The sequence below is a fragment of the Talpa europaea genome, assembly GCF_964194135.1.
Source record: "Talpa europaea genome assembly, chromosome: 2".
Taxonomy (NCBI): Eukaryota; Metazoa; Chordata; class Mammalia; order Eulipotyphla; family Talpidae; genus Talpa; species Talpa europaea.
In genome coordinates this window covers 1261027-1274106 of record NC_140068.1, presented here as the reverse complement: position 1 = coordinate 1274106, position 13080 = coordinate 1261027, and the positions used below count along the sequence as shown (strand labels likewise).

The window sequence follows — 13080 nt, the reverse complement described above, 5'->3', positions numbered from 1 at the left end:
GTCAGGCAAGACCACCACCCTGCGGGGCCGGCTCCACTGCAACATGAGCGAGCGGCTGCAGCCCCACCGGGCTCCGTGTGTTTGTAAAGCCCACGCCTCCATCAGCCACGCGTAGTTTCGAGCACGTAGAAGAACATGTCCAAGATGGACCTTATTACGAGGCACCAGCCGGTCTCCTGTCCCGGGAAAAGTGAGCAAATGAGCCAGGACTGGTCTATCCGCCCCCGGCCCAGCCCGGGCCGGCGCTCCGTGGGGTCCGGGGTCTGCCCAGGCCCAGCCCCAGGCGGGCACCGCCGCCCGCTCCTCCTGGGACGTGTCCACACATCACCGCTGCGGATTCTCTTCAAAACACTGATGCAGCGCAGCGCCCTCCGCTCGCCGGCAGTCAGAAGGCCGCACCCCACGGGTCCTGGGGAGCTTCGGGAGCACACCCTCTCTCTTCCCGTCCCCACGGCCAGGAGAGCAAAGGAAGGTGTTGGGGAGGGGGCGGGTGGCCCTGGGGGGTGGGAGTCGCAGGAGACGCCGTCCCGGGCACGGGGGGCAGGGGGGGGCTCCGGGAGAACTGCGGGGTGTTTCTATCAGATCATGTGTCGAACGAGCCTCCCGTGTGCGTGTGAGTCCGAAACTTTGCAAGGACACAAAGTGAAAAAGCAAAGGACTCATGATTAGACACCACCTTTCACACCCCTCAGACCTGCCGGTGAAAAACCCATCACCCGTCCAAGCTCTCACTCTGTTCTCGACGCAAAAGGGCTGGTAGATTCGCCGAGACTGCCATGAAGAAAAAAATACGTAAAAAATATTCCGTGACATCTTTCGAATCGCTACCTAAGCTCTGAGATTTATTGGGGTGTGTCTGCACGTTCTCTCTGGAGGACGGGGCCGCTCCCCTCGGCCGGCCCGGCCGCTCCGCTGCCGGCGTGGCTCGGAGGACCCGCTGCAGCCCGCCTGGCGATCCGCTCACGAGGCTCTGGGAGAAGAATCTGGGATCCATCACTGATTGCGGAGACGCTGCTCGCGCCGCGGCCCGAGGCCTCGCCAGGCCGCCCCCCGCAGCCCACGCCGGGCCCAGGCGGGCGGGACGGAACACGGGCGCGGCCATCCGGGCGTCGAAGCCCAGCGCGAGGAGTGAGGGCTGCGCTGGGGGGCGCCGCCCGCAGGGAGGCCCGCGGGGACCCAGCGCCCGTCCTGGGAAGGCCTCAGCAGTGGCCGGGCGAGGCCGGGCCGCCAGCCTGGGGCCTGGGCGGCTGGGGCCGGGTGCTGGCGGGGCTCGGCGGGGCCGGAGGCGGGGCGGGTCGCTGCGGGAGAGTCACTGGTGCTTCTTTCTTGGCGAGGCTCGCACCCAGGTGCCAGGTGTAGGTTTCCCCACGGAAAGAGAAGGGCGGGCAGAGGAGCGGACGAGCGTCCTGGGCCGGCGCCGGCACCAGCGTCGCGCTCAGTCCTCGATCTTCACCGGCAGCTTCTCGGAGGAGGAGGAGGAGGAGGGGGTGGCCGGCGCGGCCGAGATCCACAGCGCGCTCTCCTCCCCGCGGATGACCTTCTCCCACTGGCTCAGGTTGTTCCTAGGGCGAGGGGCAGAGGAGGGAGGGGCCTGAAGGACTCACCTGGGCTGTGGGCCGCTCCCTGTGCCCCAGGGCCGCCCCCAGGACGCCCTGGACTCCCGGCCGGCAGGGGAGCCCGGGAGACACCGGCCAGGGAGACACCGGCCTCCTGCCCTGGCTCCCTCACGGACCAGGTCAGAGTCCGACTGGACACTTGACACCGGCAGACAAAACCCACGCCAGGCACGGGCGCCCCGGGGCGCCGCTGACAAGAGCAGAGACCGAAGCCCCCGCGGGCAGCAGCTGGGCCACCGGCGCCCTCCCTGGCGCTCTCCAGACACTCCAACAATGGCCGCAGCCCCGCCGCCCCCTGGACACCGGAGGATGATTCCTCTTGTGTTGTTAGTAAGATCGAAAGGGCCTTTACGAGAGGGTGTCCCACCCCGCCCAGGGCCGCAGGAAGCCTCAGAACTAAGGGCCCCGCCGTGGCCACTGCGCCCGCGCTGCCCTCCGAGCACCCACAGGCCCGTGCTCCGCCACCTCACACGGCTCCACAGACACAGAGACTTTTGGGCAGAAAAGGGCTTCAATGGCTACTCCCACCTCCCCTGCTGGGCGACCAGGCGTCCAGCCCGATCCTAGGGAAACTGAGCCCGGCCGACCACCCGTCCACAGCCCAGCCCTGTGGAGCAAGCACAGGGGACCCCGACCGCTGGCCAAGGCCCGTGACGGCGCCACAGCTAGTGGGGTGTCCCCGCATCTCTGGGGGGGACGAGCGTCCCTTCAAACAGGGTCTGGCTTTCGCCCGTCACAGCGGCGGGCCTGCGTCCTTCCCCGACAGAGGAGTCCCCAGAGGAGCCGCAGCAGCAGGGGGGTGCGGCCCCGGAGACCTGGCTTTGTTCTAAACGGTCTCGCCGCGGCCGGGGCGGGTCAGACCCGGGGTCAGACAAGTGCCCGCCGGGCCCCCTGGAGCGGCCGATGCCCCTCCTGGCTCAACCTTCTTCGGTGATAGAAAAGAACCCCGTTTTGATGATGACAGGAAACGCCCCTTCACCTGCCCCAGAACGGGGACAAGTCGATTTACTGGAATAAAATGCCTGAAAGCGAAACATCCACCCATTGTCCATCAAGCCACCCGGCCCAGGCCCCACAGTGGCCGCCGCACCGCAGCTCGCCCTGGGGTCAGGAGCCCCGCCGGACAGCAAGTCCCGCAGAGCCTCACCGGCCTGCCCCCGCCCCCGCCCCCGCCCCCGCCCCCTGGCTCGCCCTTCCAAAGCGGGGCTCTTAGCCAGGCTCGGCCTGGGGGCAACCAGGGCTTGAGGTGGAATCCACGCTCCAGAACAGGCCCCGGGGGCTCGAGCCTCTTGGGGGAAAGGGAATGAGGACCCGGGCAGGGCCCCTCTCCACGGAGCCGGGGGGGGGGGGGGGGGGGGGGGGGGGGGTGGGGGTGGGGGGCTGCCCGCCTCTGCAGGGGCCTCCGCGCCGGGAAGACACCAACCGGCCGTCCTCCTGCTCCTCCAGGTGGGCGGGTGGCTGCGGCGTGAGCGCGCCCCAGCCTACTGGACACCCGGCCGCGCCCGGGACAGAGGCCGCTTGGGGGGACCCCAGGGTCTCGCGGGTCTGGCCGGCGGGGGGACCCCCAGGGCCTCGGGGTCTGGCTGCGCAGGACGTACCTGCAGGCCTTCAGCAGGGGCTCCGTCGGAGGGAAGATCTGCGTGAGCGTGGTGTAGCAGGGGATGGCCACGGCGTTGTAGAAGCCCAGCTGCGGCCAGGACAGGACAAAAGGCACGTTAGTGGGCCTGGTGCGCGGGACCCCGCCAGCGCGGCTCTGCTCCGCGAGTCCCCCCACCCCTGGGCGCGCCAGGTTTGCTCTGTGACGCTCACCGCGGAGCACTGGGGCTGCAAGACACAGCCTTGGGGTGAGACAGAGACGAGAGGCGCAGGGCAGCTCCCGGGAGACCCCGGCACGGCACCCCAGCCTGTCCGCGGGCACCCAGCCCCGCTCTGCTCCCTGGGCCACTCGGCTCGGGAGTGCAGGCCTCTGTCCTCCCCCGGCCGCCTCGTCCGCACTTCACTCGCGAGGCTCGCGGCTGGTCCACGTGGTGCCCTGGCCAGGTGGGGGTCAGCCTCCCGAGGGCGCCTGCCCACATCCCGCTGCTTTGGCCCAGAGCAAACCCTCCTCGATGCTCCCGCGGGCAACGTGCTTTGGCTCTGTCAGATGCCACAGTTGGATTTTTTTTTTAAGATTTATTTAATTTATACATACAGGAGCTGGGGTGCAGGCCAGAGGTGCAGAAGGTGAGAGGACTCACCAGAGACAGAGTGGGGAGCAGAACAGGCGGATCCCCTGAAATCCACTGCTGAGGGGAGCAGCAGGGAAACAGGAGAGGTCTGCTGCGCCCTGTGGGCAGCTCCCTGTCCGGGGTTTGAACTCGTGCTGCAGAGGCTGCGGACAGCTTCATAGTCCTGAGACTTAACCCCTTGTGCCACAGGGAGGCCCCAGATTTCACAGTTTTAAGCTGTGATTCTGAGAACAAAGATTAAAGAGCATTTTGCTCGGAATTCTGGGTCGCTGTGCAGACAAAGAAGGCTGGCTCAGATCCTGCCTGAAGCAGAGCAAAACACCTGCCGGAGGAGGCCGGGGATGCATCGCCTCGCCAGGTATAGCTGTCCGAGCAGTGGACAAGGTCAAGAGAAAGCTGGCCCTCGGGTAGTGATGCCAGCGAGGCTCCCCAAATTCTTCAAAACCTAAACCTCAATGAGACTGAGGACCGGCTCCGCAGGGACCCCCGCCTTCTCTGCTTCCAGGCTGTCCCCTGAGCTGCGCCGCAGCCACGCCACACAGCACAGACACCACGCGGGAGGCTGCAGGTGTGGGGACTGGGATGCAGGACGTTGTATTATGAGGACAAGGGATACTTTCATCATTTACAAGCACTAAAGGTGGTAAAATATTAGCTGATTGCAGAAATATTTTACTAAAATATCCAGATCTTTATGTAAATGGATCTGGAATTTTGGTAAAAACAAAAGTAGAACCAGTTCTCTTGATTAAATGAAAGTGGGAAGAGCCCGCTGCGGGCACGCAGGCCGCCGGGCTGCTCCGCGGGTAGGACTGCTGCACCACGCCATCCCGGTGGTAACCCAGGCTCTCAGAAAAACTCCAAAGGAACTAGCAAGTCAAACGTAAAGTGATGGAACAAAAGCAGAGGGCGAATGCAGGCAACGCGGCGATACAAGCTCGGGGGGGACGGACTTGCGTGACGTGGTGGGAAAGCAGGCACCAGACGGGGACAGTGTGACTGGGGTGACACGGGGATGGTGTGACGGTGTCACGCAGACGGGAAACCCCATAAGAAATGCCCTAAAGCAGGGAGATGCGCGGACACTGGGGGCCTGGTGGGGCTCGTCCAGCAGAGACGGGCCGGGCGGCAGCCACTGCAGAAAGGCCGCGCTGGCCCTCAGGGCCGGACGCCACCTCCCAGCGGGCAGTAAACAGGCCTTAAATAAACTAAGAGCCTTCGAAAACGTATCAAAGCGCAGCAGCTCGTGAAATATCTGAGACGTTTTCTAAACCAACTCCTGCCCCACCAACACCCGTCGCAGCTGCCCCAGCGGGACATCGGAAGCACCGGTCACTTGAATGACCGTAACTTGAGGACTACGCTACACGAACACGCGCCACCCGGCTCACAGGGCACACGAGGGCGCAGAGCGTCAACACGTGACATGAATGACGGAGTAAGACCCGGAGAGAGAGTGACTAGTGCCGAGGGGTGGCGCGCCCAGACTCGAGACAGACTAAAACGCTGCCGGCGTGATTCGTGAGCAAGAGTGGGCCTCGTCAGGGGTCGTGCATGCGCAACGGTGGAGCTGCTTCTGCTTGTTGAGAACATTAGCTACTCGGCTCCTCCTCTCTGCTCCATTCTAAGCAGCACAGGGGCCAGTTCACCGCGACGACCCGGGCAGCAAGGGGAGGCTCCAGGGTCTCCGGCTATTCTGAGTCCGGGGGACAGTCTACTGCCCCCGACTCCATTGTAACGTAGCGGGGTCAAGCCGCCTTGGGCTGGCCCTTGCACCTGCAGCCCAGCCGCAAGCTCACGGTTCAGAGGTCAGAACAGAACCAACAGTGACAGCGGCCCTCGAGCCAGGTGAACATGCAAACTCCTCAGCGTCCACTTTCCCACACTGGAAACAAGACACCTGGCAGGACGCCCGGAGGCCAGGGTCTCTGGGCTTCAGGCTGCGCGGCCAACACCGACCTCGCAGAACCGGGACTCCACGCCCGCCTCACAGGACGTGAGCCCCGACCTGACCCTACCTGGCCTTGGGGGACTTCATCCCGCTTGTCTCGGTCCATCATGGGAATAGGCTGGATCCCCAGCTTCTTCATCTCGTCGCCCTAGGACGGAAGGGACAGTCACGCTCGCTGTGCTTGCGAGCAGGCAGAGATGCAGGCACGAGCGACCTCAACCTGCCTCGCCATCGTCAAAATGGGCACCGTCTCCATCAGTGACTCCCTCCCCCACCTGCTCCGGAAACCCAGCCTCCACTTTCGGGGTCACCCTGCAGACGTCTGTGGAAGTTAAACAAGAAAGTAGAGTAACTAGTGGGAGAGACAGGACGACACTCCTCGCCCTTGGTCTAGTGACTCACCCTGCTGCCCGGGCAGGCAGGGGCCTGTCCATCAAAGCTCAGGGGTTTGTCCTTGTCAGAGCAGCCCTGGACACAGGGCTCAGGACACGCAGGCCGGGGGCTCTCGGCTGGGGGCCTCTGGCCATGAAGATGGCTTGGCTCTGCCACCACCAGACATCCGATGCTCTAAACTCGAAACTGAGCAATTTACTGGCTCTTACGCTCCACACACGTTCTTTTCTAAGAGTGAGACTTAAATGGATTTCCCCTTCAAGAACAAGAAAAGTCGCTTAAAGAACTCAGACGGACAAGCCCCACGGTCGGGACGCGTCCGGCCCAGTGACAGGCGGGCGGTCACCTCCTCGAGGCCCTCAGGGAGAGCGGTGAGCGCGGTGGAGCCGTCAGCCCCACACTCTTTCCCTCCAAGTTTACTCCTACTTCGTCACATCCAAGGAGGGCCCCAGAGGGCTGCTTGGTTTTTGTTTTTCTGAAAGTGATCACGCACGGGCCTGGGTATTCCTGGGTTCATCTGAATAGGAAAGTCCTGTCCTGTGTACTGATGCACAATCATGAAGAACACCGAGGAGCAAAACGCCTGTTTCTGATCACAGGTAACTCGGCCAAAGAGAAACAGTCGTGAACGTGATTTGTGAGCTTATTTCCCGTGTCAGGAGCGCCCTGAACCAGACAGTGCCCCAGGGACTCGGCGCCTTTCTGCACAGTCCCGCATGTCCACGCTGCGGAGTGACCACCTGCAGGCCCATCTAGCCCATGAAGTGTGGGTCCCCCAATACGTCTCTCCACTGTCTACATGAGACGTAATGACCTTGGCTCCTCTGACGAACAAAGGGAAGATGGTCTGTCACATCAGGAGCCCTGCGCTGCTGTTCAGCAAGTGAGCTCCTGAGCCCCTGCCTTCGAGACCAGGAGATGCACCCCACGCTCCGTTGGTGTGACCGAGTGCGCCCCTTTCTCTGCACCCGCACAAACCCTGCACCTTCTCGCCGGCGGCTGACCCGGCTCTCTACCCAAGCAGCAGCACGAGCAACGAGACGCAGTTACGAAGTCACCCAGGTATTTAATTTCTTCTTCAAACATCCCCATTTCTTGAGATGCTCTGTGTTCACAGAAAACCGAGGACGTACCTCAGCCCAGAACTCCGCGTAGATGTCATTTGCCGTCAGCTTGGTGACCGGCCACAGCTTCGTCACAGAGCAGAGGTCACAGGCGGTCATCATCAAGCCGATGACCCGGTCTCTAGAACACAAGGACAAAGCAGAGCTGGTCAGCATGCAGGTGCTCCTGCGCCTCAGGACCACAAAGACAGGTCTTTTCAGGAGTGAGGCATAAAGCGGCAGGACTTTGGGGGGCCGGGGAGGCAGCACTGAGTCCAACCCTCAGGGCCGGGGTGAACCCAACAGGGCTCTGGCCCGGTAGGAGCCTGTCAGGTGCGGCAAGACCCCAGGTGACCGCCGAGCTCCAACCCAAAGGGGTAGGCGATGTGACCCCCTCAGCTGCCACCTCTACAGCCACTGGGCTGATTTTTTGTTTTCAAGCAGTTTTGCAAATAGGGAGTAGGTAGAAACCTTGAAAAATCCAAACTAACGCTTCTTCCATTTTCAATAAACAAATCAGAGGTGCAAAGACCTGGGGTGAGTGCAGGACGTGAACCTATTAGAGGAAAATGATATTCACCTATCAGGAGATGTAGAGAAAGCACTTGACAGAATCCAACATTCAAAATTCAACACGTGAGTTTTATCATTCATGATAAAAACACTCAACTTGACACATGTCCACAAACCCCCACAGCCAACATCATACTCGATGAGGCCCAAATGTCTGGAGCGCGCGCCGTGTTGCGCAACACGTGCCATCAATTAAGTTTCGCTTTACCGTTTCGCCTGCTGAGAAACCACAGGTTTTTCCTGCTAATCAAATGAGACTGGGAGGTCCGAGGGGAGGAGCTACCAGGATATAAGAAGAGAACCACGAGAAGGCCGAGGGGTTACTGCGAGAGGAGCAGAGAGAAGGTCAGGGAAGGTAGAAAGACGGGGAAAAGTACGAGAAGGTAAAGGAAAAATAAAGAAGCAACCGCCAGCGTCAAGTTGTCTCCAGCCCCTCATTTCAATCCTCAGCCCTTCTCTTTTCCTGCCTACGAATCCCGCGGGTCGGGACACCCAGACAGATGTTGTGCCACTGAGATGAGGACCAGGCCAGGTGCCCTGCCGCCGCGCCTCGGCACGGAGCTGGGGTCCTTATTAATGTAGAAAAACAAGAAAAGGAAATGGGCGAACACTGACTGGGAAAGAAGCGCTAAAATTGTCTTTGTTCACAGATGACATAAACTGGGCATACGGAAAACTCAAAAGACTGGACAAAAAACACTCCTGGAACTAAGAAGTGGTGCCATGCAAAAGGGAGCAGGATACACGGTTAACAGACGAAAGTCCGCGGGTTTCCTGTAAAGAGGTGCCCTGCAGCAGGTACCCTGCCGCACCATTGGGGGTGCGACCTAGGGGTCTTGTCTGTGGTTCTGGGCAAAGGCCCGTGAGGTTAGAGGAACGCACGAGAAACTCAGCTGATCACTAGGGTGAAAGTTAACTATCTTAAGAGGAAGAGAACAATCCAGAAAAGCAAGAGAGCATATAGCCCACAATATAGTATATCAACAGAAAGCTACCAGACACGTGAAGACACAGACAATGTATTCCATGATCCAGAGAGAAAATAGTCAACAAGTAGATTCAGAGAGGACTCAGAGACAGGATGAGGAACTTCCAGGGAAACATGGATTGGGTATAATGATGATGATATAAGGAATTGCAGGAGAGACATTTAAGTTATTAAAAAAAAAAAAGAACCAAAAAGAAATCTCAGAACCGAGAAATACACTCTATAAAATAATATAAGCCACCAGGTGAACTGAGCCCCGATTGGAGAGACGGTCAGAAGATCCGTGAAGCCCAGAGGCAGGCCGCACCCAGCTGCCCAAGCCGGGGCCAGAGCCGGGAGCCCGGAGAGGCGGAGCAGAGCAGGAAGAAGCTGGAGGCCGGGCTGCGCGGCCGGTCGGGCAGGGATAGACGTGAAGAATGGAGGCAACAGGTGTGGCAGGAAAAAAATTTGACAAAAAATAATGGCCGACACTTTCCCAAATGTTACTCAAATCGCAGCCCCAGCACCAGGGCATTTCAGGGGGCCCAGAGCAGGGTGACGATAAAGAAGCCCACACGCCCCGTGTCCACAGGCAAAGCGCGTCACGGACGCAGAGCTGGGAAGCTAACGGCGTGGAGAAAAGCCGACCAGCAGCCAGCGTGAAAAGACAGTTGTGTGGAGAAAAACAATCGCTCGCGGACGGGGGAGAAGCCAGAAGAGAGCTGGACATTGAAACCATACGAGAGAAAACCCGTCTCGCATTCTCACATCCGGCAAAGTGCCTTGGAAAAGAGAAGCCAAAGGAGAGACATTCTAGACGAGGTCGTCGACACACTTGAAGAAATGTCAAAGGACGCGCTCGCGGCCCAAGTGCACTGACACCAGAGGGAAATCTGGATGGGGTCGGACGAATAAAAAAGCATTGGGGATGACTTGTAGGTGAGAAAATAGGACATAATTCCTCTCTCCTTTAAAAAAATCACTTGTCCGTTAGCCATTTAATTTAAAATGTTAGCAAACTATCTGAGGTGCACAACACAGGCACAGTGCAGTATTTAATAACAATAGCGTGAAAAACAAAAAAGATACAAACATCAATGTTTTCTATATGTGTATACATGCATGTGTGTGTGTGTGTGTGTCAGGGCTCGCCCACTGTACAGGGATGCAATAGCCGCAGTTCAAGGTGAACTGGTAAAAGGCAGATTGTAAACTCAACAGCAGCTCTTGGAAATAGAAAGAGGTGGAGAATGAATTGAGGCTCAATGATCTCAAAAGCAGTGAGGACAGAGGGCACGAGGAAGGACTGGAGAAGCCACGGCCATCTGACGTGCCAGGGAAGACCCCGCGGTGATGAGCGATGAGCCCCAGGGAGCCTCGTCCTGGCTGCTAGACACGCCTGGGGGGGACGCGGCCGGCGACGAGGAAGGAGCGTGATGCCCCAGGAGCGAGCGCAGGAATCCGGCCGAGGACTTGAAGGCAGGAAGTGGCCCCTTGCATGCTGATGCGTGAAAGTGGCGAAGAGCTAACAAATGTGACGTGTGAGCACCTCGGGTCAAAGCTTCTAAACAAATGAAGCAAAACTGACAAAAAGAAAACAATTCACAACAACATTTACTCTGGAAACAGTATTTCCAGTTAAAAATGGGAAAAATACTTTCCTGAGTGTAAAACCTATAAAACAGGCCACGCCATTTTGCCAAATATTTTACAAGGCCTGTGTGAACTGCAAAGTACTCTTCAGAGCTGTGGAGTCAACCCAACGCTCTTGAATACCTACCAGAACACGTCCAGTTTTCTCAAGTGAAGAAATAACATCACATGAGCACACCAAAATGCCAGTGTGGGGCCTCCCTGGTGGCGCAAGGGTTACAGACAGCAGCCTCTGCACCAGGAGTTCAATCCCCAGCCAGGGAGCTACCCACAGGGCGCAGCAGACCTCTCCTGTCTCCCCGCTGCTCCCCTCGGCAGTGGATTTCAGTCAGTCTGCCTGTTCTGCTCCCCACTCTGTTTCTGGTGAGTCTTCTCACCCCCCCCACCTCTGACCTGTACCCCAGTTCTTGTATGCATAAATAAACCTTTAAAAAAAATTAAAACAGGGGCCTCCTTGTGGCACAAGGGGTTAAGACGCAACCTATGAGGATGTCTGCAGCCTCTGCAGCACGAGTTGGGTCCCCCAGCCAGCCAGGGAGCTACCCACATGGTGCGGCAGACCTCTCCTGACTCCCCGCTGCTCCCCTCAGCAGTGGGTTTCAGAGGATCCGCCTGTTCTGCTCCCCACTCTGTGGCTGGAGAATCCTCTTCCCCTTCTCCCCCCGCACCTCTGGCCTGGACCCTAGTTCTTATATAAATAAATAAACAAATCTAAAAAAATAAAAAATGAAATGCCATGTGAATACTTCTCATTGAAAGCAAGCCTGATAACACAACTCTCTTTCACTCCCTGAATACCCACGATGAGGGGAGGGCCTGAGGGCCCGATGTCTGGGTACTTGTGCTGAAACGCAGACAATCCCCAGCGAGGGCCACGGCTTCTAGTGTACATTTCACATCATTTCTACTCTTCGGCGAGCTTGAAATTTGTCTCTTTTTTTTTAAAGATTCATTTATTTATGCCTACAAGAGCTGGGGTGCAGGCCAGAGGTACGGGGGGTGAGAGGATTCCCCAGAGACAGAGTGGGGAGCTGAACAGGCAGGCTGATGAAATCCACTGCTGAGGGGAGCAGCGGGGAGGCAGGAGAGTCTGCTGCGCCGTGTGGGTAGCTCCCTGGCCGGCCGGGGATGGAACTCATGCTGCGGAGGCTGTGGTTGCTTCACAGTGCTGTGCTTTACCCTTTGCGCCACCAGGGAGGTCCCAAGCTTGAAACTTGTCTTATAAAACTATAAAAAATACACTTACTGAGCAACGTGAAATTTACTCCATGAAATTTTTAGAAAGTAAATGAGAGATGAAGAAGATCTTATTGGACATGTTTGATAAATCTCAACAGTTACAGTGATCACACCAGGGTGAAAAGTGAGAAAATCAGCGTTTAAATGAATTAAGAGCGAGCCAAATAATTATTCATGCTTATATGTACTTGACACATTTAAAATAACTGACATTGATTCAATCCGTCCAGAAGAAATAAAGTTACGTTCATAAAATGTAAGTCCATAAAAATATCTAGCTAAAAATTAAAGCTATAAAAGTGCTGATAGAAAACTGTAAGAACTATGTATATGACAGGTGTAATGTTCATACCAGGTGTCTGGTGAGCAAGAAAGGAAATGAGGTTTGCTATGAGGACATCAAATTTCCGTGTGTTCAAAAGAAAGCCGGAGTAAAACTTGAAAATCATTGAAAGAAAATCACATAGAACAGAGAAAATATTAATGTCCTTAACAAAAATACTGAATGCAAGCCGATTCCTAAAAAAGTGAGCACTTCCACGAAAAAGGAAGCAAAAGTTACGAAACGACACACACAGCGGAAAGAACAGCCCCGGCTGAGCAATCGGGACAACGGCTTCCGCGCCGCCGCCGGGAGACACGGCACATTCAGAGAGAGAGGTTTCCGTCCGCCTGCTAGGAAGGATGTGGGTTTCTGGTTCCCTCAGACGGGGTAGCGCTCCCGGGACAACCCCACGCGCTACGTGCTTGAAGGACCAGCAGACGCCGCCCCGTCAGCAGCATCCTCTATCCCGTGGGATTCTACAACGGCCAGGCCGCCCGCAGACACGCGCGGCGTGGGGGTGCGCCGCTCTCGGAGAGGCGTGCGTCTGGCACCGTCCCTCCTTCGTTTAAGGGAAAGAAGAGAAGACAGCGCAGGTGTGCGCGCGCGCGGGGGGCTCTGCGTGCGGAACGGGCCGCGCTGGGACCAAGAAATGAGCGTGACTCTCTGCCGCGTCCTCCCTGCGCTGTTGACAACGTGCATCGCCTTTAAAATTACTGTCAAGGAGGCAACCGGACGCAGCCAACAGCACACACCACTGCCACACACACGTGCATCAGCACCAATACGTTCACAATTACATTGTGCGCTTTTCTTTTGTATGGTAATATTACTATTGTGATCATTTTGCTAAAAATGTGCAAGGATCCTCATACTCACTACACGCTTCCTATTTATAGTCACCCCCGAAGTACGCATACCCTGGGTTTCATCAAGTCGAAGGAGAGTCACCCAGGGCGCGTCCGGCCTTGGAAGCGCTGCAAGCGAACAGGCCCCACAGGTGTCGGGACAAGAGCTGCACACAGGCCTGCTGGG

General features: G+C 57.7%; 1 protein-coding gene across 1 annotated transcript in view; it reads right to left on the bottom strand.

The window, feature by feature from the left end:
- Window positions 1–1435: 1435 nt before the first annotated feature.
- Window positions 1436–13080, bottom strand: part of PDE10A (phosphodiesterase 10A) — a gene marked incomplete at both ends in the record, with an annotated part of 254726 nt that continues 243081 nt past the window's right edge. The window contains 4 exons of the mRNA XM_084228789.1: window positions 1436–1562; window positions 3215–3303; window positions 5863–5943; window positions 7322–7433. Of these exons, the coding sequence (XP_084084915.1) occupies window positions 1436–1562; window positions 3215–3303; window positions 5863–5943; window positions 7322–7433 (409 nt within the window). The remainder of the gene's footprint in view (window positions 1563–3214; window positions 3304–5862; window positions 5944–7321; window positions 7434–13080) is intronic.